The sequence below is a fragment of the Dioscorea cayenensis genome, chromosome 5 (assembly GCF_009730915.1).
Source record: "Dioscorea cayenensis subsp. rotundata cultivar TDr96_F1 chromosome 5, TDr96_F1_v2_PseudoChromosome.rev07_lg8_w22 25.fasta, whole genome shotgun sequence".
Classification (NCBI taxonomy): domain Eukaryota; kingdom Viridiplantae; phylum Streptophyta; class Magnoliopsida; order Dioscoreales; family Dioscoreaceae; genus Dioscorea; species Dioscorea cayenensis.
In genome coordinates, this window is record NC_052475.1 from 23699150 (window position 1) to 23723375 (window position 24226).

Consider the following 24226-nt stretch of genomic DNA (forward strand, 5'->3'; position numbering starts at 1 on the left):
GCAGACTCGGATTCTCACCAGCAGGAAGCTTCAGAGGACATTCAGAAGATCAAGCGCTCCTTAAGCTTCCTGAGCTCCAGATCCACCGACTTCTCCAATGAAATGGCGCCTCAGCCCTGCCGGAGTAATCCGTTACTTCCGTTTCTGGACATGCCTGTGTCTCCGGATGGTTGACTTCGCCGGCTCCAGATTCTCACTTTTATTGTGTGGTTTTTATGTTTCCTTTGCTTTCTGTTCTCCTCATCTCTGGTGAGGTTTACAGTTTTCTTTCTTTCTAGTTTCTTTTCTCGCTTCTACTTTTGTTCCTTGTACTACCATGTATTACTCTTTTTTAATAAATTAGTGGTTTATCCACCTTATTCCATTCATGTCTAGTGTCCACATTTCCTTTGGGATAGTGCTTAAAACATATAATGATAACATCTTTACTGTAATTTTATTTAATTTTTAATTTCTTTTAACAAAGTTGACAAGCAACATTTAATTTTGATTATAATCAAATTTTATAAATAATTAAATTATATATATATATATATATTGAAGACCCAATGACAATGCTTTCCAAATAGCAGTCGACATTGCAAGAGGTTTGGAGTACGTAACCATGATTGCAATACTTAAATAATTCATTTGGATGAAAATTTTTGTCCTAATTAAGATTTGTGATTTTGGACTTGCTAAATTTGGCAAACACAAAGAGAGTATTTTTTTTTTTGGCAGGTGCTAGAGGCGCCTGAAGTATTCTCCGGAAATTTTGGGATTGTTTTTTCTAAATTAGATATCTATAATTATGGCATGATGATATTGGAAATGGCTAGCAGGAAGAAGAATGTAAAAGTGGTTGTAGATAAAACAAGTGAGATTTATTTTTCTCATTGGATTTTTGAATACCTTGAAAGCATGTAATATTGTGAAGTGGCTGCATCCGCACGATATATCACTAGAAAATTGGTCTTGGTGAGTTTGGGGTGTATATAAATAAAACCATAATCTTGACCAACAATGATTTGGAAAATAAAGTGGTAGACATGTCAGAAGGAAGCGTCAATGATTTGGAATTGCCACGAAAGCCATAACTATTTCCTATTTCAAGGCCACCATCTACTTGACCTTGCCAGTGGCATGACATTTCTTACGTTATTATGCTTGTTTATTTAATTAAAAAAATATTACAGTGTTTTTGTTTTAAAAAAATTTATAAACCAGGAGAATCTATGGGTAGTCCTCATCATTCAATATCTATTCCATAAATTGCATCGTATATATACTACAATCAAGATTGTTGTGCCTATGTTGCAGACATTGTTTGACATGTGTGAGTAGGTACGAGACGGTGTCTCCAAGACCGAGTGTCACCTAAATATATTTGTCGAATAAGGTCCGCTGAAAAACGTGAACACAATGGCAATGAGTCACATTTCATGAAAAGGCATGTAAAGAAGTACAAGAGTTTGTGGATTTTACCATATCCCTTGCTTCCTGATCATGCACAATATTTCTAGTTGATGAGTAGTTCAAGTATTCATGCTTGTCTTTCTCGAGAACAAGGAGGTGGTAGTGCTTGTGCGAAACAATAGACATAAGTACCACCTCAATTGAAGAATAGTCATGCAAAACGGAGGCCAACATCTTGTGCAGGTTCTTGCTTGAGTGTTTTTGGAAAGTGAAAGGATGTGATGGGAAAGTAACTTCCTTCTTGAAATTTGAATAACCAACATGGGTAAATATGAGTAATTTCACAACTCAAATTCTTCTCTCATGTAAAACATCCAAACCACCAAGGGCAAATGAGTAATTTACAACTTAATTTAACTCCGTTGGTGGTTAGTTGGGCTCACAAGTCCATATTCTATAAAGGAGGGACTTTTTGGGGTTATGACAAAGTCAAAGGACTTAATTGTCAATTCTTCTAATAATAATAATTTGTCCACACGCTATTTGGAAAACGGAGAGGAAGTCATCCACGTGATTGGAACTTTGGAAGCGGCGGTGTTTTGATTGGTTTTCCTATTTTCTTTTTCCAAAAGTTCTGGCCTATAATTAAAAATGACTTGACTGCTCTCTGTCAAGATTTTTTTAATGGCTCTGCTAATTTGGAACGTATCAATTGGCGAACATTGTTCTGATCCCTAAGGTCAAGTCCCCAGAATTTGCAACTGACTTTCGCCCTATTAGCCTCATCAACTCTTCTCTCAAAATCATCTCGAAAATTCTGGCCACCAGACTTATCAAAGTAATTGATTCTCTTATTGAGTCAACACAATCCGCCTTCATTGCAGGTAGATGCATTTTGGATAATATTGTAGCAGCTGGGGAGACTATTTTTAGCCTTCAAAAAAGGAAACTACCTGGCAATATTCTTAAAGTGGACTTGGCTAAAGCTTTCGATATGGTGGATTGGGACTTCCTTTTGGATCTTCTCAAAGCCAGGGGTTTTGGAGTTCGGTGGATTGGTTGGATTCAAAGCTTGTTATTTTCCTCCAAAGCCTTTATTCTGGTTAATGGCTCCGAGAATGGCTATGTTAGATACCAAAGAGGTCTTAGGCAAGGGGATCCCCTCTCACCTCTATTGTTTGTTCTGGTAGTCGATGTCCTCAATACAATGTTCTCCAATGCCCTCTCATCGGGTATACTTTATGGAGTTCCCCTTGGCGACTTGGGTAAAATTTGTCACCTTCAATACGCTGATGATTTAATTATCTTAACTGCTGGAGGGGTGGAAGACCTACGAATCATAAAACTCATTCTCTATTTGTTTGAAGGAATGTCTGGGCTTGCTATTAATTTCCACAAAACTTGCCTTTTTTCAACACAAATTGGACTTCTTCCGGACCAGTCACTCTTGAGCACCCTAAACTGCTCTGCAAGATTACTTCCTCTGACCTACCTGGGTATCCCAATCTCAGGCAGGCGCCCCAATCGCTAGGACTGGGAATGCCTTATCTCTAGGATTCGTTCAAGATTGTTTTCTTGGAACTCTAGGATGCTGTCCCTCGGAGGTAGACTTACTCTATTGAACTCTGTTCTCACCTCCATTCCCATTTATTGGATGTCCATTTACAAACTTCCCGCTTGGGTAGTTAAAGCTATTGATCGTATTCGCCGTGACTTCTTGTGGAAGGGACCTGATATTGACAAAGCCGGATGTAGACTGGTCAATTGGAAACGTATTTGTAGACCTCGCGATTTTGGAGGTTGGGGTGTGCTAAACATCGTGGAATTTAATCTAGCCTTACTGGGTAAGTGGTGGTGGAAGATAATTACTGATTCAAATTGGTGTGGTGCGAATGTGACTAAATTCACATACTTCTACCAGCATCACCAACACTGGAACCTCTTCAATATTCAGTCTAAACCTAAATCTTACTTTTGGGGAGGTATCTTAAACTGCCTACCAGCCTTTAGGAAATGTCTGACTCACATTATTCATGATTGTAAGTCCACTCTCTTCTGGCTAGATAGCTGGTTGGGAGGACGAGCCCCAATTGATTTGTGGCCAGATGTTTTTGCTGAATCTGCAGCTCCTGAGGGGACTGTGAATGCCTTAGCACCTACCCTCATGAATTTGTTGAGGGAGATCGATCCTTACATTGATAATCTTTTAATCAATCTCATTGGTGATTCTAAGGACCGTAAAAGTTGGAATCGTACTACGAATGGTACTTTCTCGGTCAAGTCCTTCTATCTTTTTTTTATTGATGAAGGCGTAAGAAGTAATATGTCCAAAATCATTTGGAAGGGGTTTTGCCCGAGAAAGGTGCAGGCATTTACATGGCTAGCTTGGGATAACAAAATTCTTACCCTTGATAATCTGGCAAAGCGAAAATGTAATAAACTCCCTACTGCTACTTGCATGCTCTGTTTTACAGACATTGAAACGACGGAGCATCTTTTTATTCACTGCCCTTTTGCAGTCCAAATTTGGGAACACTTTATGCAGATTTTTGCTCTAATCGATCTCCCGTCATCCCTAATTGACTTGTTGGGTCAATGGCGGAGCAAGCTCAGTGGGGACAACAAGTTAACCTGGGATACCTTATCTAGGGCCTTAATTTGGAATATTTGGCTCGAGCGTAATAGGAGAATTTTTTATGATTGTTTTATTAATTGTTTATCTGTGATCATTAAAGTTTCTCATATGTTTTTAAATTGGGTTTCTGCAGCTCCCGAGCAGAAAAGGCAAAGGCTGGAAGAGTCTTCTCATACAGTCAAGAGGAGTCTGGAGTTTCTTGAGTCCAGGAGGGAAGAGATCAGCAGCCCCTAATGTTCTTGGGTTGCTTCCAGGGGTGTTCTTTTCCCTTAGGAGTTGTTCCTTCTTTTGGTTCCTTCCACTTCTAGTGGACTTTGTTTTTTGCTTGTGTGTTGCTTGGACTTTGTTCGACATTTTTTGCCGTTGTACTACTTGCTTGTAGTCTTCTTGGTTTGTTTTCCAGTTCCTTGAAAAGGTGGATAAACCACATATATTAGAACCAGAATAAAAGATACATAGAGATCCACAAGAAGTGGTACAAAAGGCAAAGAACAAACTGAAACATAACAAAAACAGTGAGGGCAGAAATGCCCTCACGGACCAACATAGCTAGTAGCAGCCTACTACTCCGTCAGAAGATCAACTCCCACCCCCGAAGACGTAGCATCACCAGCCTCGTCAACACCGGGTCCTAACCCACCCAAACTCTGGCGAATCACAGCAATGGAATCTTCCAGCTTTGCCTGCACACCCTCAGAAGCTGAAGAGAACCAGGACAGTAACAACCGATCAATATTCAATATTGTTCCTAGCCAACCAAATATTCCAAATAATAGCTTTCACTACTAAGGCCCCAACATCCCTACAGGACGATCGCACAGCTGATCGCCAGCTACTCCAAAGATCCTGTAAGGACGAAGGCGGAAGAGCAAGATGAAGAAATCGCACGAAGTACTAACACACCTGCTTCGCATAAGCGCACGTCAAAAAAAGATGGTCAACAGATTCGATCGTACTATGACATAAGACACAGGTACTAGTTGGAAGTCGGTTACAACCACGACTAGCGAGTCTATCAAGAGTGAGAATCCTATCCTTCCAAACTAGCCAATTGAGCAAATTCACTTTCTTTGGACACGGTTTTCGCCAGAAGAATCTCGCAATTGGGCAGCGCAGACCCCCATCATTAAGGAAATTATAGAAGGACTTAACCGAGAAAGCACCATTTCCTGTAAGCTTCCACCTTTTGTTATCAAGTCGAATGCCCACCGACGTCTGAAGCCGTTCCCCGAGGGTCCGGCACTCCCTATCCTCTGAGAATGGATGCTGATGAAGAAGGGCCAGGAAATCACAAATAGTACCATTGGGATTAGGGGTTGTTAGAAATTCCTCCGGCCAAATGTACATTGGTGCACGCCCAGCTAACCATCGATCTTTCCAGAACAACGTTTCCATTCCAGAGTTAACTTCATGCTGAACGCGCCCTCTAAATGCTGGAAGACAGCTAAGAACCTCTTTCCAAAAGAAGGAAATCCTACCCGATTGCCTAGGAAACATATTCCACCGTGAGATTCCATAATTAAATAGAATGATATCAGCCCCACACCAGGATGGGTCCATCATAAATTTCCACCACCACTTGCCCAGTAGGGCTTGATTGAAGTTAGCCAGCGCTAGGATACCCCAACCACCTTGGTCACGTGCTCGACATAAGTTATTCCATCCAACCAGTCTCCAACTTGGATGATCAATATCAGGACCAGACCACAGAAAATCCCTTCTAACACGGTCAATCGCTTTGATGACCCAACAAGGTAATTTGAACAGTGACATCCAGTAAGTTGGTATAGCAGATAAGACCGAGTTCACCAACGTAAGTCTCCCACCTAACGACAAATGTTTCACTTTACAGGATGACAACCGCCTACGAATTTTAGTGATGAGACCTTCCCAATCTTGTTTTCTTGGTCTTCTACCCGAAATAGGAATCCCCAGGTAAGTGACAGGAAGTAAACCTCTCTCGCAGCTTAACGTCTCAGCTGCATCTCTATCTGGGAGCACACCCAGGGAGGTAGAATATAAGCATGTTTTTGAGAAATTCGCAGCTAATCCCGACATCCCTTCGAAGATATAAAGGATAAGCTTAACAATTCTCAAATCTTCAAGTCCCCCCGTGGTCAAAATCAACAAGTCATCTGAATAATGCAGGTTACATCTGCTGCCCAAGTCCCCAAGAGGCACACTAATCAAAATCCTAGATCGTAATGCATGAGAAAACATTGTGCTTAAAACATCGGTAACTAGCACGAACAGCAAAGGGGATAATGGGTCCCCTTGTCGAAGACCGCTATGGTAGCGCACATACCCGTTGGGAGATCCGTTAACTAGAATAGACGCCTTAGAGGAACAAAGAATGCAGTTAATCCATCCAATCCAGCGGTCTCCAAAGCCCCTAGCTTTCAACAAATCTAAGAGGAAGTCCCAATCCACCCGATCAAACGCTTTGGCAAAGTCAACTTTCAGAATGTGGCCCGGGATCCGCCGCTTGTGGATACTAAAGATAAGTTCCTTCGCAGTTGCAATATTATCCATGATGCAACGGCCTTTTAGGAACGCAGACTGTTCGTTATCCACCAGGGAATTAATGACTTGGCTCAAACGTGACGCCAATAGCTTGGAAATAATTTTCAAGGATGAGTTAATCAAGCTAATCGGTCTATAATCACCCGGCAGCTCCGGCATGTCCTTTTTAGGAATAAGAACAATATTGGCCCAGTTGATCTTTTCTAAGTTGGCCCTATTCCAGTAAAAGTCCTCGCATAGTTTGAAGATATCAAACTGAATAGTGTCCCAGAACTGTTTAAAAAAATGCAAAGGGAATCCATCCGGCCCCGGGGCTTTATCTGCCCCCAAATCAAAAACAGCTTTTTTAATTTCCTCCCTCGAAAATGGTCTTTCCAACATAGCTAGATCAACGGGGGTCTTGGCTTGGAACAGTTTCTGGAAATCAATCTTAAAATTGGTGGCGCGTCTGTTGCCAAACAGCTGATTAAAATGGTTAGTGAAAGCTTTGCCGATTTCACGGGCCTCCCTGATCATGGACCCCTCCAGGTTAAGGCATGGGATGAAATTTCGGTTCTTGCGACCATTAGCTACCGCATGAAAAAATCTCGTATTTTCATCCCCCTCTTGAAGCCACTGCAATCTAGACCTTTGTTTCCAGTATATCTCTTCTTGTTTCTGAATGTCTTTAAGCTTAGTAAGTAACTCTTGCTCCTCCCGGGCCTCAACGGCCGATAGGATTCGCGATTCTTTCACTATGTCCAAGTTCTCCACCTCCTGAAGCAGGGCCAGTTTCTTAAGTTTGATAGACCCGAAGCTAAACTTAGCCCACCTACGTAAGTGTGCATGAACCCCAGCAAGCTTTTTGGAGAGAATAAAAGCACCACATCCCTCATGTGAAGTATTTGTCCACCACTGGTGGACAAGCTCATGAAACCCCTCAGCAGAGTGCCAAACTAACTCGTAACGGAAAGGTCTAGGGTTCGAAAAATGTCTTCCAACTTCCAACCTGATCGGGACGTGGTCAGATCCGAGCCTAGGAAGACTGGTCTGAATCACTCTAGGAAAGTGTTCAAACCAAACAGCATTGACAAGGAAGCGATCCAGCTTGACCCAAATCGGATTCTCCTGCCCATTAGTCCAAGTAAATTTCCTACCAACTGAGGGTGGCTCCTGTACACCCAAACTCCTCATCACAGAATTGGCACAGCGAATGTCCTCCAAATTAGGGTTACCAGATGATTTATTATTAACATCAAAGATCGCATTAAAGTCCCCACAAATTACCCATGGCCCCTCATTATCCCCCTTGCTATCTAACAATTCTTCCCAGAAAGCCTGCTTATGAGCACGCACATTGGGCCCATACACCACAGTACATCGTCATCTAAGGTTGTCACGCTTAGAGGTAAAATCAATCGATAAACTGAAAGATCCCTCCTGTGCTACCGTCCCGGTAAGCAACAAACTATTCCACCCTACCGCGATCCCACCTGCCGAGCCCTTCGCCGCCACAAAGGCAAAGTGATCCAGACGAGTTCCTCCAATTTCCCTCCAAAGTGACGCGTAAAATCTCTTCAAGCTTCGTTTCTTGAAGGCAAAGACACATCGATAAAATGAATGTTCAAGAAATCTTTAACTAAAAACCTCTTAGTCGCCTACCTAGACCCCCGCACATTCCAATTGATAATATTCATAAACAACAATTTAGTTCCTACGGTCCTCAGAGGAGGACACCGCCTGCACTAGATGTGTGCCCGATCTAGCTAATTCCATGTATCGGATATGATTAATACAATCATGCATAGAATCAGTAAAAGAAATGCCACATGCATCACAATAACTAGCAATTTGCTTAGTAGTCCAATCAGAAATCAACTGAGGTTTTAGAGCTCTGTACTCTAAAACCCTCAAACCCCGCTCCTTTCTTTTTTTGGTTAACTTGGGCGGTTCCGCTGAGCACCCTGTATCCTCATTGAAGCGCAAGGGTGGCTTCTTCTGTCGTTCACTTTTTCTGGTACCCTGAGTCTACCCTGTGGCACTCGAGCTACGGCTTCCCGGTAGATCCGGTAACAGTTCTCTAAGATTCCTTTCAAATTCTGACACTGAATCATCCGAATCCTTGTCTACCTCAGGAGATACCACAACTGCATTTCTGGTCTCAGATGCTTCTTTCTCTGATAAAACAGCTGAGTCGTTGTAAATGGCAACCTCAGTATGAGCAATGACTGGTGCAAGGACCCAACCTCCTTCTAAAAATTGCCACTGAAAACCCTCAGGGGGTGCCACTCCCGGCGCAGCATCACGGATCAACTAGGATCAGAGTCCGTCAGAGCAGAATTCAACAATGCCAAAGAGCCATCCCGGCCCGGTCCAGACATCTCAGACAAGTCCAGGTCCACTGCATTCAACTCCTCTCGGCCCACTTGCTGGCCCACGTCACAAATTAGAAGTGGGTCCCCCAAATTCAAATCAATACAGTATTGATCCAGTCCCAGGTTAAGGTTCAGACCAGCCTCCCGGGCTATTGGATCCTCCAAATCAAGGCCCAGTGCACAGTTCGGAACCTCCCCCTTGGCCATAACGTGCACCAGCGGCACAAGAGAACAACCCTCAGCAACGTCCTTCGAATCCCTTGCCTCGGAAACATCAGTAACCTTAACGTGATCCTGCGTAACCTTAAGCTTCACCGCACAAACCTCGGACGCCCCCTGCAAGCCACGTGTCCCTTCCTTATCCTGAACCGACGCCGGTGATTTCAGACGCCAACGCTCGACACGCCGAACGCTCAGACTGCGATCTCTACTCTCCCCGCACGGTCGGACCCTCTTCGCCGGAGACCGAGCCAAGCTCCCTACCCTCCGTCGTCCCCGCACTCCATGAGAACCAACGGTCCGCCCAACAAGAATCGGATCCCGGGATTGCCCTCCGACGACCTCACCGTGGGAGCTACGCTCAACCACCATCGTCGGCCTCACATCCGAGCGTTCTCGAATGCCTAGCCCCCCTTGGTGTCCGCGAATATGTCTAGAGCCGGCGTGGGAGCTACGCTCCACCACAGCCAAACCTTTGGACCCCGAAGCCACGTCTGGTCCATGCACCGGCATCGTTTGCTCAAGCCGCACTCGTCCCCGGCCTCGCATCGGCGACATCCTCCTTCCTAAAAGTAACAAAGCGACCCAAGTCCCTCGCGATACATCGGAAGATCCCCTCGTTCCCCTGTGATTAATACTTGGTACCTTCGCATTCCCAGATTGAAATCGATCTCCACCGGTAGCTTGACTCCGCCACGCCGCCTAACCAGAACAGTGATGAATTGTTTATGTGGCAACTCGCTCGTGACAGAGCGACAAGCTCACCCACCGCCGAATGACTTCCAAAAATAGTGGACCGAAAGACCAAGCGTGCAATGGAAGGTTCCATATGTGCACCCACGCATTCTCCTCAAGTGCGACTCCATCGCCCGAGTCCCGCCGACCAGGCCGAAATACGCAACTTGCACGGGCCATCCTTAGTATTGGCTGTGAAGGCTCCCAACTTACATATCTCCTTAACCTCTTCCCTGCAGCTCATTGGTAAGAGAAAGTTGCAATCGTTCAGTGGAGTTATTGGCCCAGCAAGATCTATGTTGATGATTGAGGGAATGACGGCAAGCAGATTAACATCATTGATATATCCATCTTCCAGAGATAAGACGGCCACATTAGTGAGCTCCTCGCGAAGTTTCTCTGATTCTGGGGAAAGCGATAACGACAGCGAAAATTTGTTAGTCTTAGATTCCACAACAATCAGATGATCTGCACCAATCTCCTTAGGAACCGAGGGCTCTGGCGATCTCGAAAAGGATTTCACATGACCAGACCCAGCCTCTTTCCCGTGTTTGGAGCGAACGTGCAACATGCGTCGACGGGGACTTCGCCTCGCAACAACCGGACATCGAGAAGCCATATGGCCGACACAGGCGCAGTGCAAACAAACGATTTGATGTCTACATTCAGCCGTTTTGTGAGTGGTTATGAAGCAACGGCCACAGGACTTATCCTTCGGGGATCACGACCTCTTAGCACCCGTGAGCTGAGTAAGTCTCGGAGAAACCTGATCACCATTGCCGCTTCTTCTGGCCACCGTCTTCGACTGAAGTGCCTCGCCAGAGGAGGAAGAACTAGCCGCCTGGGCATAGGTAATCACCATCTTCTTCTTCTGTGTTCCAGTTCTGTACTACTCTTTTGATTTTAATAAATTGTGGTTTATCCACTTTATCAGAATACAATAAAAAAAAATAATTTATGCATTTATTTTTTTAAAAAATAATTTATAAAAAAATAATAACAATAGGAAATATGAAATTAGCGATTTCCAAATAAATAAATAAATTTGTTGCCGTAACTATGCCGCATCTGCGCCAGTCAATTTCGTTGCTTTAAAACAAATAAATAAATAAATAAAAATAAAATTCGTTGCATTTTGCTAGCTGATTTGAGCCACGCCCACGCCTTTATCTTCCTTCTTCTGGCATACTTTTGCCGGTAGAGAATTTAGTTCTCTTCCCCAGGAATCAGTGGCATCATCCCCTCTCTAAAAAACACAACATGAAGATGAACCCAACGTCCTACTGGGGCTCTCTCCTCTTTAGTCCCTTGTTTCCCTTGCTACTTTTCTCTTACTCATTCGCTCAGCCACCCTTGGCGCCAAACACAACAGAGCAGTACCTTGAGTGCAACGCGACGCGCATGCTCATCTGTGGTGATATTCACACCGAGATCAAGTTCCCTTTTTGGACAGAAGATCGGCCGGGTTACTGCGGTCATCCAGGCTACCAACTCACATGCGACCCTGAAAATAAGACTCTGTCGATGAACATCGGTGATAAGTCATATCATGTAAGGGAAAGGATTGACTATGAGAACCAATTCCTGGCCCTCATAGACGCAGATCTCTCGGCCGCCGTTACTACCACCAGTTTTTGCCATGAAAAGATTACAAGCACCACCACCAGCAGACTCGAATCATCCTACTTGATATACGGAGACAACGACACTAATGTCACCTTGTATCTCAACTGCAGCATCTCCACCATCCTGAATCTCAATAAATTCTTCCCCATCCCCTGCACTTCTTATTTCCCTGATTTCTTCGGACAGAAGGCGTTCTTCACGTTGGCAAAGGAACATATAGAATTCCCTGAGAATGAGCAGTGCAACGCGACCGTGTTGATTCCGGTGTATGATCAATTCAACCTGGGTGATTTTATAACTGGAGCGAAGAATTTTAGTGATGTGATGAAGGCGGGGTTTGGTGTGAAGTGGACCATCGGGCAGGACTGGTGCGACAAATGCACAAAGTCCGGTGGGCTCTGCGGTTCCAATGACATTAAACCGGCCTGCTTCTGTCCAGTCGGCACCACGACTGTCGGCACCATCTGCAGTCACGGTATTAACTCCTTGCTTCTTTTCTTTGCGGATCTGTTTTCATCTGTCCCCTGTCCAGAGCTCTCTTGCTAATTCATGCTTTCATCGTAGAGCTGCGATGGGGATCTTTACTAGTGTGTGGCTGATTCGAGTCTCATGCATTGGATTATCGTTCTAGTTAGGGTAACTGTACAATTAATTTCCCTGGTCATTGCAACATGGCTCACCCATCCCACTTTAATGACGTCAACCTCTTATTTCTATAAATGCTTCAATCAGCATTAGATCGTAGATTGTTGCAAGCTATTTGGCAAATATGCAATTTGCCTAGTTGCAACTATGGTGATTTATGTTTGGCAAATTATATTCCTCTGTTTGTTACCTTAACTCTGCTCCTAACCTCTTGTATCCATATGATTCTGCAGGCAAGAACAGGACAGTCATGAACAAGCATATAATTATAGGCAAGCAAATAGCACTAGTGTTTAATTCTTTCCACCAATTAAACAATGTTGTGTTAATTATCATAAGTAAAATTTGTAACCAGGTGTTGTATCGGGCGTTGGCATCATCTTAGCACTTTGCTGCCTATACTTGTATTGCTGGTTTCGCCGTAAGAGGCAGCAACACTCCTCATCCACTCTTTACGGTAAAACATCCACCTCTGATCCTTTAATTACATCCCTCAAAGCTCCTGTTTTTTCTAGCGCATATTATTGTATAAACATATTCTATCGTATAGAACATGCATTTTTATTGGCATTTCTTTGAGGCTTCGTACTTATTCTGCACTTTAAATTAGGTCTAAAAAATTTAGGGTCTCCTAAGAAGGTCTTTAATAATAATTGATGACAATCCTAAGTTAATTTGAGGCTTATCATGTTCTTGTGTTATAGGGTAAGACCAGTCAGATTAGTTAAATTGAGGCTAAACATCTTCCTCTAAATACTCTTTGGATCAGTTTTTTTCGACTCTTGGCAGATAAGTAGAGGCTCAACATTTTCTTTAATTCTTGGCAGATTTTGCTTGCTGGCACAATACAAGTAAAGATCAAACCATAGAGATTTTCTTGCAGAAGCATGGAACAGTGTCACAAAAAAGATATAGCTATTCAGAAGTGAAGAAAATAACAGGATCCTTCCATCACAAACTAGGACAAGGTGGCTTTGGTAGTGTTTTTAAAGGTACTCTCTCAGATGGACATGCAGTGGCTGTGGAAGTTTTAAATACTAGTGATGGAAATGGAAATGGAAATGGAGATGGAGAGGAGTTTCTTAATGAGGTGGCCGGTATTGGAAGGACATCCCACATCAACATTGTTAGCCTTGTGGGCTTCTGCTTCCAAGGATCCAAAAGAGCTCTAATCTATGACTTCATGCCCAATGGCTCTTTGGAGAAGTACATCTATGCCGAAGACCCAAAGATAGTACTCGGATGGGAGAAGTTGTTCCAGATAGCAATTGGCATCGGTCGGGGATTGGAGTACTTACACCGTGGTTGCAACACTAAAATAGTTCATTTTGACATCAAACCTCACAACATACTCTTGGATGAAGATTTTTGTCCGAAGATTTCTGATTTTGGGCTTGCGAAATTTGGCACACACAAAGCGAGTATATTATCTTTGGCAGGCACCAGAGGAACAATAGGATATATTGCACCAGAAGTATTCTCTAGAAATTTTGGAACTGTTTCTAGTAAATCAGATGTCTACAGTTATGGTATGATGGTACTGGAAATGGCTGGGGGAAGGAAGAATGTAAAAGTGACTGCAGATAGAACAAGTGAGATTTATTTTCCTCATTGGATTTATGAGCACCTTGATGAAGATGCAAGTATGGAACATTGTGGAGTGACTGCAGACACACAAGAAATTGCCAGAAAATTGATCATTGTGGGTTTGTGGTGCATACAGACTAGACCAGAATCACGCCCAACAATGAGTAAGGTGGTAGAAATGTTAGAAGGAAGCATCAATGATTTGGAATTGCCACCAAAGCCATACTTATTTTCTCCTCCAAGATCACCAGCTATGTGCTCAACCATATCAATGTCCTGACATGTCTTCATTAAACTTTTTTTAAGACCAAAGGTCGCTAAAATGCTACAACCTTAAGCTAATTAGTTTTCTTGTGATTTTCCATTGTTCATTATATTTTGAAAAGTAGTTTTTATGTTCAAACTTGATTGAGGCCTTGCTTTAACTAATTTATCTTTGTTTTTTTTAAAAAAAAATTGGATAAATCACATTCATCAAAAATAAAAGAGGTGTATAAACTTGATTGAGCCCTTGCTTTAACTAGCTTATTTTTGTTTTTGTTTTTTTGAAAAAAATTGGATAAATCACATTCATCAAAAATAAAAGAGGTGTAGACAGGGACATAACAAAATAAAAACACAATATAAGATAGAAAAAATAATACAACAAATCTATTAGAATTAAGTTAAAAACAAATAAAAGAAAAAAGATGAAGGAGAACAACTACAAACTGCTTAAAGAATGGGAATTCTCCAAAGTGGGAAAAGGCTCAGTAGAAAATCTAGCTTGTGTCCTAAGAAGAGCCTTCTCATCGGCATCACTCGCTCTAGAAGTCTCAGCACGAGGACCCATTGACTGGGTCTGTTTGATATGCAAGATTTTGAGGGACAACACAAGACAACTTATATTGTTATGCGTTTAATTTACAAATGGGACGGGAGTACAACACAAAGCTACTTCAATCAAGATGCAAATGACAACTTAATTTTTTTGTACCGCTAAAATCACGGTACAAAAATTCTTGTGTAACACAGGACAACTTATGACAAAATTGGCCCTATTTAAAATTAAAAATTACATACTCATTAAAAAGTGATAACATTATTTGTTTTGTTTTATTTATTTATTTATCTATTTATTTATCTTTTTGAAATTTAGTTGTTTATTTATCTATTTATTTATCTATTTAAAATTTTATTTATTTATTTATTTATCTATTTATTTATATTTTAGGACTTAGATATTAATGAAAGTTTATTTGTTGTGGATTAAATGTTTTTAAAATTATGTTAATTTTTTTAACTTATTGTTGTTGTTGGGCGTTGTAAAATTTGATAAGATTTTCATAAAATATTATTGTATGTTTTTTATTATAAAATAAATATAGAATAATAAAAAGATATTATCGTAATTTATTATTACATGTTCAGATCTTTGTTCAATGAAAATCAAACATAGAGACATAGACTGCACATGCTTTATCTTTAACTATTTAGTCTGTATCGTCTATACGTTTCTCTTTAACGAATTAAATGGACCCTAAAGCTGTGTTGGATGAATGCGATAAAATCCTCAAAATTTTGATCTTTGAATTTTCCATCTTATGGCATGCTTGAATACTGAACATGTACTCTAAAATTACTTATAAATCATAAAAATGCATGGTTCATATGTTTCGGTTGATATGGGAGTCATACTCGATGGCTTTGATCGCCATGCGCGAGTTTTTTTTTCTTTAAAACCATTATCCCTAAACAAAAAACTTTGAATACATATATATTAAAAACCAAAGAACCTTTGGTTTTTTTTAGTGGTTCCACTATAAATTGTGTTTTATTGAAATTTTTATTGTCCAAAATTCTAAACGCACTAGATGCAAGGTTGCCCAGAAAAAGTTCTCAATTGTAAGAGCTGGCTTGCAACTTAAACTCCATTTTTGCCGGATGAGGACTCACAAACCTAATGAGCAATTTCCAATTGCATGCACACCTTAGTATATACCTTGTCCACTTCGTAAAAAGGAAAAAAACATATAACGTTTTTTGTGATTGAAATGAAAACTTTGAATATATAGAATAGTAAAAAAGAAAGTTTTTGGGGAAAATTGCGTCAAAACTCATGCTTCCGTTCAATGGCCAGTGTTATCTTTTACATGAAATATTTCTTGGAATAATCAAGGTAGTCAAATCCGGACCGGCCCGGCCGGTTCGACCGGAAAAATCGGGAACCGGCCATGGGGCCGGTTCGGTCATGTCCTCCTACCCGGACTCTACAAGACCCGGTTAAAAACAGGGAAAACCGGCCGGTTTGACCGGAAATCAGTTAAATCGGCCGGTCAAACCGGGGCGGATCTAATGAGTGATAGAAAAGGAGAGAGATAGAGACAGGGGAAATATGAACACCAGCGTTCAAAGGAGAAAGAAGAGTGAGAAAAGCAAAAAAGATAAAAGAAGGCGGAGATCTCAGGCAAAGCACTGAAGATGAAGATGAAGATGAAGCAACGGGAGAGAGAAAGAGAGCCTTTTCAGATTTGAGATGTGAAGCAACGGGAGTTACGAGAATTATTTTATTTTATTTTTTAAATTTGTTTGTGAGTCCCGATATTCGATAATGATGTTTTTATTTTTTTATTTCATTTTTCAAAAATATTTTATATTTTTAAAAATTAACGATTATCCTTTTAAAAAAATAACGATTATATATAAATTTTAAATTTTAATTTTTAAATATCAAATTAAGTAATTATGCTTTTTTTATTTATTAAAATAGAGATTATATCATATATTTATGATTATTAAATATTATAATATATTTTTTAATATTTTATTATTGACCCCGGTTCAACCTCGGTTCAACCCGGTCGAACCCATCGACCCCTGACCCCTGGGTTTGGCCGGGTCGATGCCCGGGCCGGGTCTGACAACCTTGGGAATAATACAACGTAATTTTTTTTTTTTACAAATAGATAAATTGTTGACAGACTAAGGACTTACATGGTTTTGAATCCAGAGTTATTTATTCTTTACATAAATTATTTTTTTAGAAATAATATTTTTTTTAATAATTATGTGGACGGTGAATAAATCATTTTGTAATAAACATATTATTTTTATTTTTATTTTTTAAAAAGACAGATAGACCACATAAGTCTTTAAAAAAAAATATTACATTGAAAAAAAAAAACTTATCAACCACTTAATAACCTAGTGGAAGTTACATTGAGTGTTGGATGCGTGAAGCAAGGTCGAATTTTTTGTGTCACAATAGTGTGTAGTTCTGTACAAAATACTCTATACACTCTATCAATACTATTTATCTACTATTTATCAGGGTCACTTGTTGGAGGAGTTGTATTCTTCACCTCTCAAGAGTTGCAAAGAAGAGAGATTTATTATTGTTAGGTTATGGTTCTTGATATATCATATTGGGTGCATGTGGCCGGTCCTAATTACTATATGTGTTAGCTCACCTCACATAGTAAATCTTTTTTTTTTGACACTAGGCCACATGTACTCTCATTTAAAGTTATAGTCAGGAACATGCACTAATATGGAACACATCCCGAAACTCAACAACACTGTACCCTCATCTTGCTTAGGTTTGGATCCCGAATCTCCCCTAAACGAGAACCTTATCTAAGGGACTGGAGAGACCACGTACCAATAGGCTAAGATGTTGTTGGTCACATAGTAAATCACAAGAAGTCGTTAAGTCACCATAATTAATGGGTTCACTATTTTTGGCGCTTTTCCCCATTGGGGAAAAAAAAGAGTTTGAAAAGGAAGTTTTTTTTCAAGCCAAACAATAACATAACGTTACTCATCAATCTATCCATTTCATTAAGAAAAGAAAAAAAAAAATTGTTACTATCAATGTACAAACATTGGGATTCCCTGAGGCTATCTCGAGAGTGCAGTTTGAATGAGTGCTGAGGAGCCGAGAACAATTCGTACTCAAAAGTGTAGTTTATCACTAGGATTGGTTAAATTTTCAGATGGATTGAAAGCATCACAGCCAGCATGTTATTCCCCCGGTGAGTTTTCAAGCTATTCCCATAACCGTTCAACAAATCTAAGAGTAATTAATAACCAAATCCAAGAAAAGCAAAACATTGTCGAATTTAAATCTTGGAAGACTTGTTTTGCCAACCTAGAGGTATTCAATGCGCCTTTCTGAAGACAAAAAGAAGTTGCTTTAATTAGCTAAACAAAGTCGGGTCAGCTTGGCGATTAGTCCAAATGAACTCGTGAGCCAAAAAAGGGGGTAACAGTGAGTCCCAAGTCCAGCGAAAGAGAGCGGAAATGCAGTGGATCAAAAACATTAGCTGGCCCTTCTTATCTTGGCAGCAATAAATTGGATGCCAAAGTGTTCTCCACTCGTTAATATAGAAAAGTCAAGAAGTACTACTGCACATGTTCAAAGCCAAATTCTTCTTTCTTTCAGACTAAACTACAGATAAAACGGGTCGTATAAGTTATGTGGAACGGATGAATGAAAGCAAAGCCTTGCATATAATTAAGGAGATCGCCATAAATGCAGGTTAGATCTATGTAATAGATCCTTTAGTCTCACATCAGATAATGGAGAAAGTATGTATGCGCATATAAGGGTAAAGATAACCCTCATCTTTCATTGAGGGCCTAGTCCGGATCTAACTCTCCCCTATAGGACTGGTCTTTTAAGAATTTGGAAACTCTTGTGTGCACAACAATCTCTCCTTGTATTCCTTGCATCACTATCATGGCTGCTACCTACACTTATCATGTCATTTCCTCAAAGATGTTAAGGTTGGAGAATATACAGGAGAAGAATTTTTTTACTAAAAACAATTTTGACAGTATATATAGTCAGGAACCTTGTGCTAACTTACTGGTAACTACCCATGCTAATAATTAATAGGTCTCAAGTTCAAGTCTCTCATATTACAATTCACTTTATGGGTCTCGTTCTCCCCTCTAGGGTTGCATGGTGAGATATATAATCTTACAAACCAAATACAGAAGATAGGATTCCACATCTAGCAAATGTTTAAATCCCAAGAGAAAATTATGAAGATAAGACTAAATGTAAGAAGTAAGAATCCAAAATAAGGAATTATTTGCTGAATTTTTAACTAAACCTAACAATTCCTCCCGCATTTAGTTTATTTTGAGGGAAAGGAGCTCTCAGAGCTATTTTATTAAATAAAAGCAAAAGATACACAAGAGTTCCAAATACAGACCAAAGGCCACAATAAAACAAACGAAAACAAAACTCAAAACAAAACAAGCTGAAACACACTCAAAGTCCACAACAAATACCTAAGTGTCTAAGGCTTTTCATAATCCACCTGGGCAACTCTTTGCCTTGAAGGAATAAAGAAATTTCGTGGTGATTAAGACCATGTAAAGCAAGAGATAAAGCAGCACGATTCCAGCCTTTGGGAATAGCAATCAACTGAGGGCTTCCCATACTTTCGATTAGTTCCTTGATAGCATTAACCTGCAGATTTAATCTCCAAACATCAGCAAAACATCCTTGCTTGACCGCCTTGACCATCTCCTCATTCGTTGTTAACACTGTTTTGACTGATGACTCCCAATTTGAGCAGCTTTGAAGTGCAAATCTGATGGACATCGCATCCGCTTCCTGAATAGAACCAGCATAACACCTGCAACTCCCAGCACTGATCAGTAAAGAATAAAAATCAAGGACCACAAACCCACACCCAGCCATGGATGTCTCTTCATTAACCATTGTCGCAGTAATCAAGATCGGACTGTCTGCAAAAGAGAGGTTATCACGTATAAAATTTTTTCCACTATAAACATAGTAAGAGTGAAGAAACTCCCTGGCATGTCCAATTGCTTGCACTGAGACTAGTTCCGTATTCAGTTGGATATTACTAAAAACTTTTTTACATCTAGCTTTCCACAGAAACCAAACCCCTGCAGCTATAACTGACTGGGAAAATATATCATTACCAGAGTAATCTTCCAAAAGCCAGCTACCTGAAGTGATACCTTGAGGAAAGAAAACAGATTTTCTAAGCGCAGTGCTAATTAAGCTCCAAATCTCCTGAGCCTTCACACACGTATGGAAAAGATGCTCTATATTTTTAGCATGAAGATTGCAAAGACAACAAAGAGTCTGGGGCCCCAAGTTCAATCTATACAAGTACTCCTGCATTATGACTGCATCATGAAACATCAACCACAAAAAATGTTTTACCCTAGGGGCAACTCTAAGCTTCCAAACCTTGGACCAACCCTTGCCGCCCGCATTTAGTTTATAGAACAAACTCCTAATAGATTGCATAGCTGCGTGAAGCCATCCAACTTAAGAGGTTTTGTCATCACATCAGCTAACTATTTTTGACTGCTACAATGAACTAATTTTATTGTACCAACTTTTGTGAGCTCTCAAAGAAAAAGAAAGCATACATTCATTTGCTTACTACAATCATGTATTACTAGATTTTTAGACAATTTGATTGCAAAGCTACTATCACAACGAATAATAATTGTCTGGCTTTGATTCTACTCTAGATTTTTTTGTTGGATATGGGCCAATCCAAGCCCATGTCATATGCCAAAATCTAGGCATGTGATCTTCTCGATTTACTTTTAACTTTATTTTAGAAGTAATCGTAAAATCAATCTCCTCATTTATTTTCCTTGATTTAAAATCGTTGGATGATTTCCCAAAAAGACAGGGAAACCCTAACTCTAGTGTGACTTCTTCTCTTCCTCTATTGTCATATTTCATGAGATTTTTGCTAATTGAGAGACTTGAACCTTGGTGACTCTTGAACAAAAGCTCCTCGCTAAATGCGTTACATGACGAGCAAATCTTCCTAATGAGTTAGCGTACCTTGTATTGGAGTAAGGTCATTCTATCCTGCATGAAAGAGACCAATTCAGTGTTAGGAAAGTGCCTTTGCACCCCTAATCTCAAGATAGATCATTCTAACTCTTTTGTTGAGTTTAATTAGATTATGTGTTGATTAATTATATTCCAATCACTATTATTAACTTTTTCCGACGTTTGAACACTCTTTTCAACCAAATGGTTTGACATGCCTGTGATGTTGCAACGATAAAATCAACCTTAGTAGTTTATAAACTTACTACTGGTTACTTTTGGATGACAAGGAATAGCTCCTAAACTTAATGAAAAAACATAACCTAATTTGCTTTTTCTGTCTTCCAATTCTTCGGCATAATCACTATCAATGTAGGCAAGAAGGTCATCATTCCTCTCTTCTTATAGAATATCCCACACTCAATTGTTCCCTTCAAATATCTTAGCACTCTTTTTGCTAACTGTAAATGAAGCTTAGTAGGAGTCTCCATATACCTACTCATAAAACTAATTACAAACACTATGTCTGGTCAAGTTGCAATGAAGTACATGAGATTTCCCATAATATGTTTAAAATGTGCCTTATCTACTTTAACTCCCCTTTCATCTCTTGTGAGCTGGGAACAATTGGGATTTGGACTTAATTACTTCGATCCATTCCAAATCTTTGTAGCACATCCAAAGCATACTTCTTTTGACTGATAAAAATCCTATCCGATCTCTGTATGACTTCAAGTTCAAGGAAATATCTCATCGTACCAAAATCAATCATGTCAAACTCATGTTTCATGGATTTTTTTAACTCAGTAAACATCACTTCATCATTACCAATAAAAAGAAGATCATCAACTTACAAACTTACAATTAACATGTTGTTATCCTTTCTTGACTTGATATAAATTGTATGCTCGTAGTCACATTTCTAGAACCCTTCCTTCATGAAATAAGCTTCTATACGGTTGTATTATGCACGCAGTGTTTGCTTAAGCCTGTAAAGTGATTTCTTTAACTTGTAAACCTTTTGCTCATTTCCATTTTGGACATAACCACAAGATTGCTCTATAAAACATTTTAATTCAATTCTCCATGTAAAAAAGCAGACTTCACATCTCGTTGGTAAATGGGCCATCCTATTTGAGATGCAAAAGTTGCAACCAAACAAATTGTCTCCATTCGCTCGGCTGGAGCAAATACTTATGTGTAATCTATTCCATATTCTTAAGTATATCCCTTCACTACTACTAGTCTTGTTTTATATTTGTCTACTTCTCCATTTTGATTGAATTTAGTCTTATAAATCCACGTTACTCTAATTGTTTGTGCTCTTTTAGGTAATTCAATTAATTCCCAAGTGCCATTCTTTTCTATTGCATGCATTTAATATCCATTGTTTTCCTCCATCTCTCACTCTTCACAGTATCTTCATAGATAATTAGCAATACAACAAGAAGGCATGAGAGATCAAGGCTTGTTAATTATTGGCTTGATGTCCTTGGGATTGAGCCAAATCTTGATCTTTTTAATCTAACGGTCTAGATTATTCTATTGTTTATATGAGGTTATGTTTGTTGGATGTTGTGTAAGTAATGAGAGAAAAGAGAGAGATAGAGAGGGTGAGTTCTCTTGTATTTGGAGAGTGGAAAGAGTGAAAGTGTAGAGGAGAGCTCTTGTTCTTATTTGATCTCATAAAAACAAGGTAAAACCCTTGTTTTTGAGGTAAGGCTAGTTTTTAGAGCTTGGTAATCCTCTTGTAGTTTTATACATATTTTTTGTACTCTTGTTATTCCCCATGATATAGTAAAGCATTGTTCTCCAGAGGATGTAGGCTTATTTTTAGTCGAACCATGTTAAATTGGTGTCTCTTATTTTATTTTTGTAAGATTGGTTGTATGTTGTCCTTGCATTGCCAATTCATTGTGTTATTGCTAGGTATTGTGATATTGCACTCCAAGTGTTCGATGAATTTCCACACTAGTTATGCTCTTTCTCAATCGCAACAAGACTCAGCTCAAATCAAGGTGAGAAGCTTGTTTACCTATTTATCTATAGGGATTAAGCTAGCACCACCCTGGAGCTCTGTCTTCAACCTCCAACAAAGCCAAACCCTTCCAAGGTTGTAGCAAGAATGAAATAAGGAAGAAGCTAGGCCTCTTTTGAAGCTCGAATCCCTAACACCTTGTTGCCACGGTATGGTCAGCAGTGTGGCCATCGAAGAGGAAAGGCATGGTCGAGCTGAGGGGAAGGGAGTTGAGTTAGGTTAGTACAAGCTCATGAGGTGGCAAAGCAAGGTGAAGGTAAAAAGAAAAAACATTAGGTTTACTTGTTGACTAGTATTGGGCTCACATGAGATAACAAAATTCTCACTCTCGACACTCTCATTGTAAGGAGATGCAACAAACCCCCCACAATCACATGTGTTCTCTGTCATGCAACTATTGAAAATGTTAATCACCTTTTTATACGTGTCCCTTGGCTAGAGTCATTTTGGATCATTTTCCTCAAGTCTTTAGAATACTATGAACACCAGTGTCTCTAGCTAACCTCTGGGGAGTCTAGCGTCGAGTTTTGCTGCAAGGGATCAGAAGCTCTTCGGACCTACTAGCCGGAGCTGTAGTTTGGTCTATCCAGATAGCAAGAAATAACTGCATTTTTCATTTTAAATTACCATATGCATCTCTTATTATTTGGAATATCCATCACTTATTTGGAATTATATCTAATCTATAAGTATAACAGGGATTTACCAATCATTTCAAACTTAGCATCTTCTACTAAGCTGAGGAGAAACATCCAGTTCCATAGATCTCTTGTGGAAGAAGAGCACAACCCTGTCAGTTAAGCCCCCACCATCAACTAGGTCACTCCAGTTATGATATCGTGGGAGGAGATCCTCTCTATTCCTGGGACCGTTGTCTTATTTTTGGGTACTGTTATTTCAGCTATTTCCACTCTCGATAGACGTCATAGCTACCTCTATGTACTTATTTTTTAGTTGTAATGTCATTTAGTTTTGATGTTATTTCTAATTATTAATAAATTTGTGATTAATCTATTTTTAAAAAATTATATGAGATTATTTATTTATTTATTTTGTTGGCAAATGTGAATTCATTTTCAAAATTGTATTATATGTGCATTTAATAAATAATCAAAACTGAATCGTGTATGTACTGAGTTTTTTTTTTTTTGGGGCAAAGAACCCAACCGGGCTAATTTATTTTTAAAAAAAAGTTACAAAGAGAAAACAAAATAGGAAAAACCAAGAGCAAGAAATCAACAGGGGACAAACTAGCTTAAAAAAATAAAATCAGACTTTGAAAAGCTCTTCATTATCCAACGAGGCAATTCGCGCCCATAGAGAAGGAGATTTAACGATTGAAACTTAGCTCCATAAACAGCAAGCTTTCAAGGTAGAAGTCATCCAAAAGCTGGGAATTATATAAATGAAAGGGTTGTTGCGCATATCAAGAAGAAATCTCATATTGGAGATCTGCGAAATTAAAGCGTTGCATGTAAAATTTTGTTGTGTATATACTGAGAGTTGGTGTGGCGTTTGAAAAGAGGATATGTTTGCAAGGTTCAAAACGTTGCATATAAAATTAAGTTTTTTTTTTATTATTATTATTATTATTATTATTATTATTATTATTAATTTATTGAAAACACACACATTCTTTTGTTATT

The 24226-nt window shown here is 39.6% G+C and overlaps 1 protein-coding gene across 1 annotated transcript; it reads left to right on the plus strand.

Moving 5' to 3' along the window:
• The first annotated feature begins 10980 nt into the window (after positions 1-10980).
• Positions 10981-14114, plus strand: LOC120260397 (LEAF RUST 10 DISEASE-RESISTANCE LOCUS RECEPTOR-LIKE PROTEIN KINASE-like 2.4). The gene is made up of 4 exons (XM_039267869.1): positions 10981-11962; positions 12366-12404; positions 12488-12589; positions 12960-14114. The coding sequence occupies exons 1-4, from the start codon at positions 11122-11124 to the stop codon at positions 13997-13999; spliced, it is 2022 nt and encodes a 673-aa protein (XP_039123803.1). The 5' UTR covers positions 10981-11121; the 3' UTR covers positions 14000-14114.
• Positions 14115-24226: the final 10112 nt, after the last annotated feature.

Bases quoted from the DNA above. Each gene is read 5' to 3' on its own strand.
- LOC120260397 (XM_039267869.1), top strand. From the start codon at position 11,122: ATGAAGATGAACCCAACGTCCTACTGGGGCTCTCTCCTCTTTAGTCCC. The intron at 12,405-12,487 runs GCAAGCAAATAG...ATTTGTAACCAG, and splicing joins GAACAAGCATATAATTATAG to GTGTTGTATCGGGCGTTGGC. The intron at 12,590-12,959 runs GTAAAACATCCA...AATTCTTGGCAG, and splicing joins CTCCTCATCCACTCTTTACG to ATTTTGCTTGCTGGCACAAT.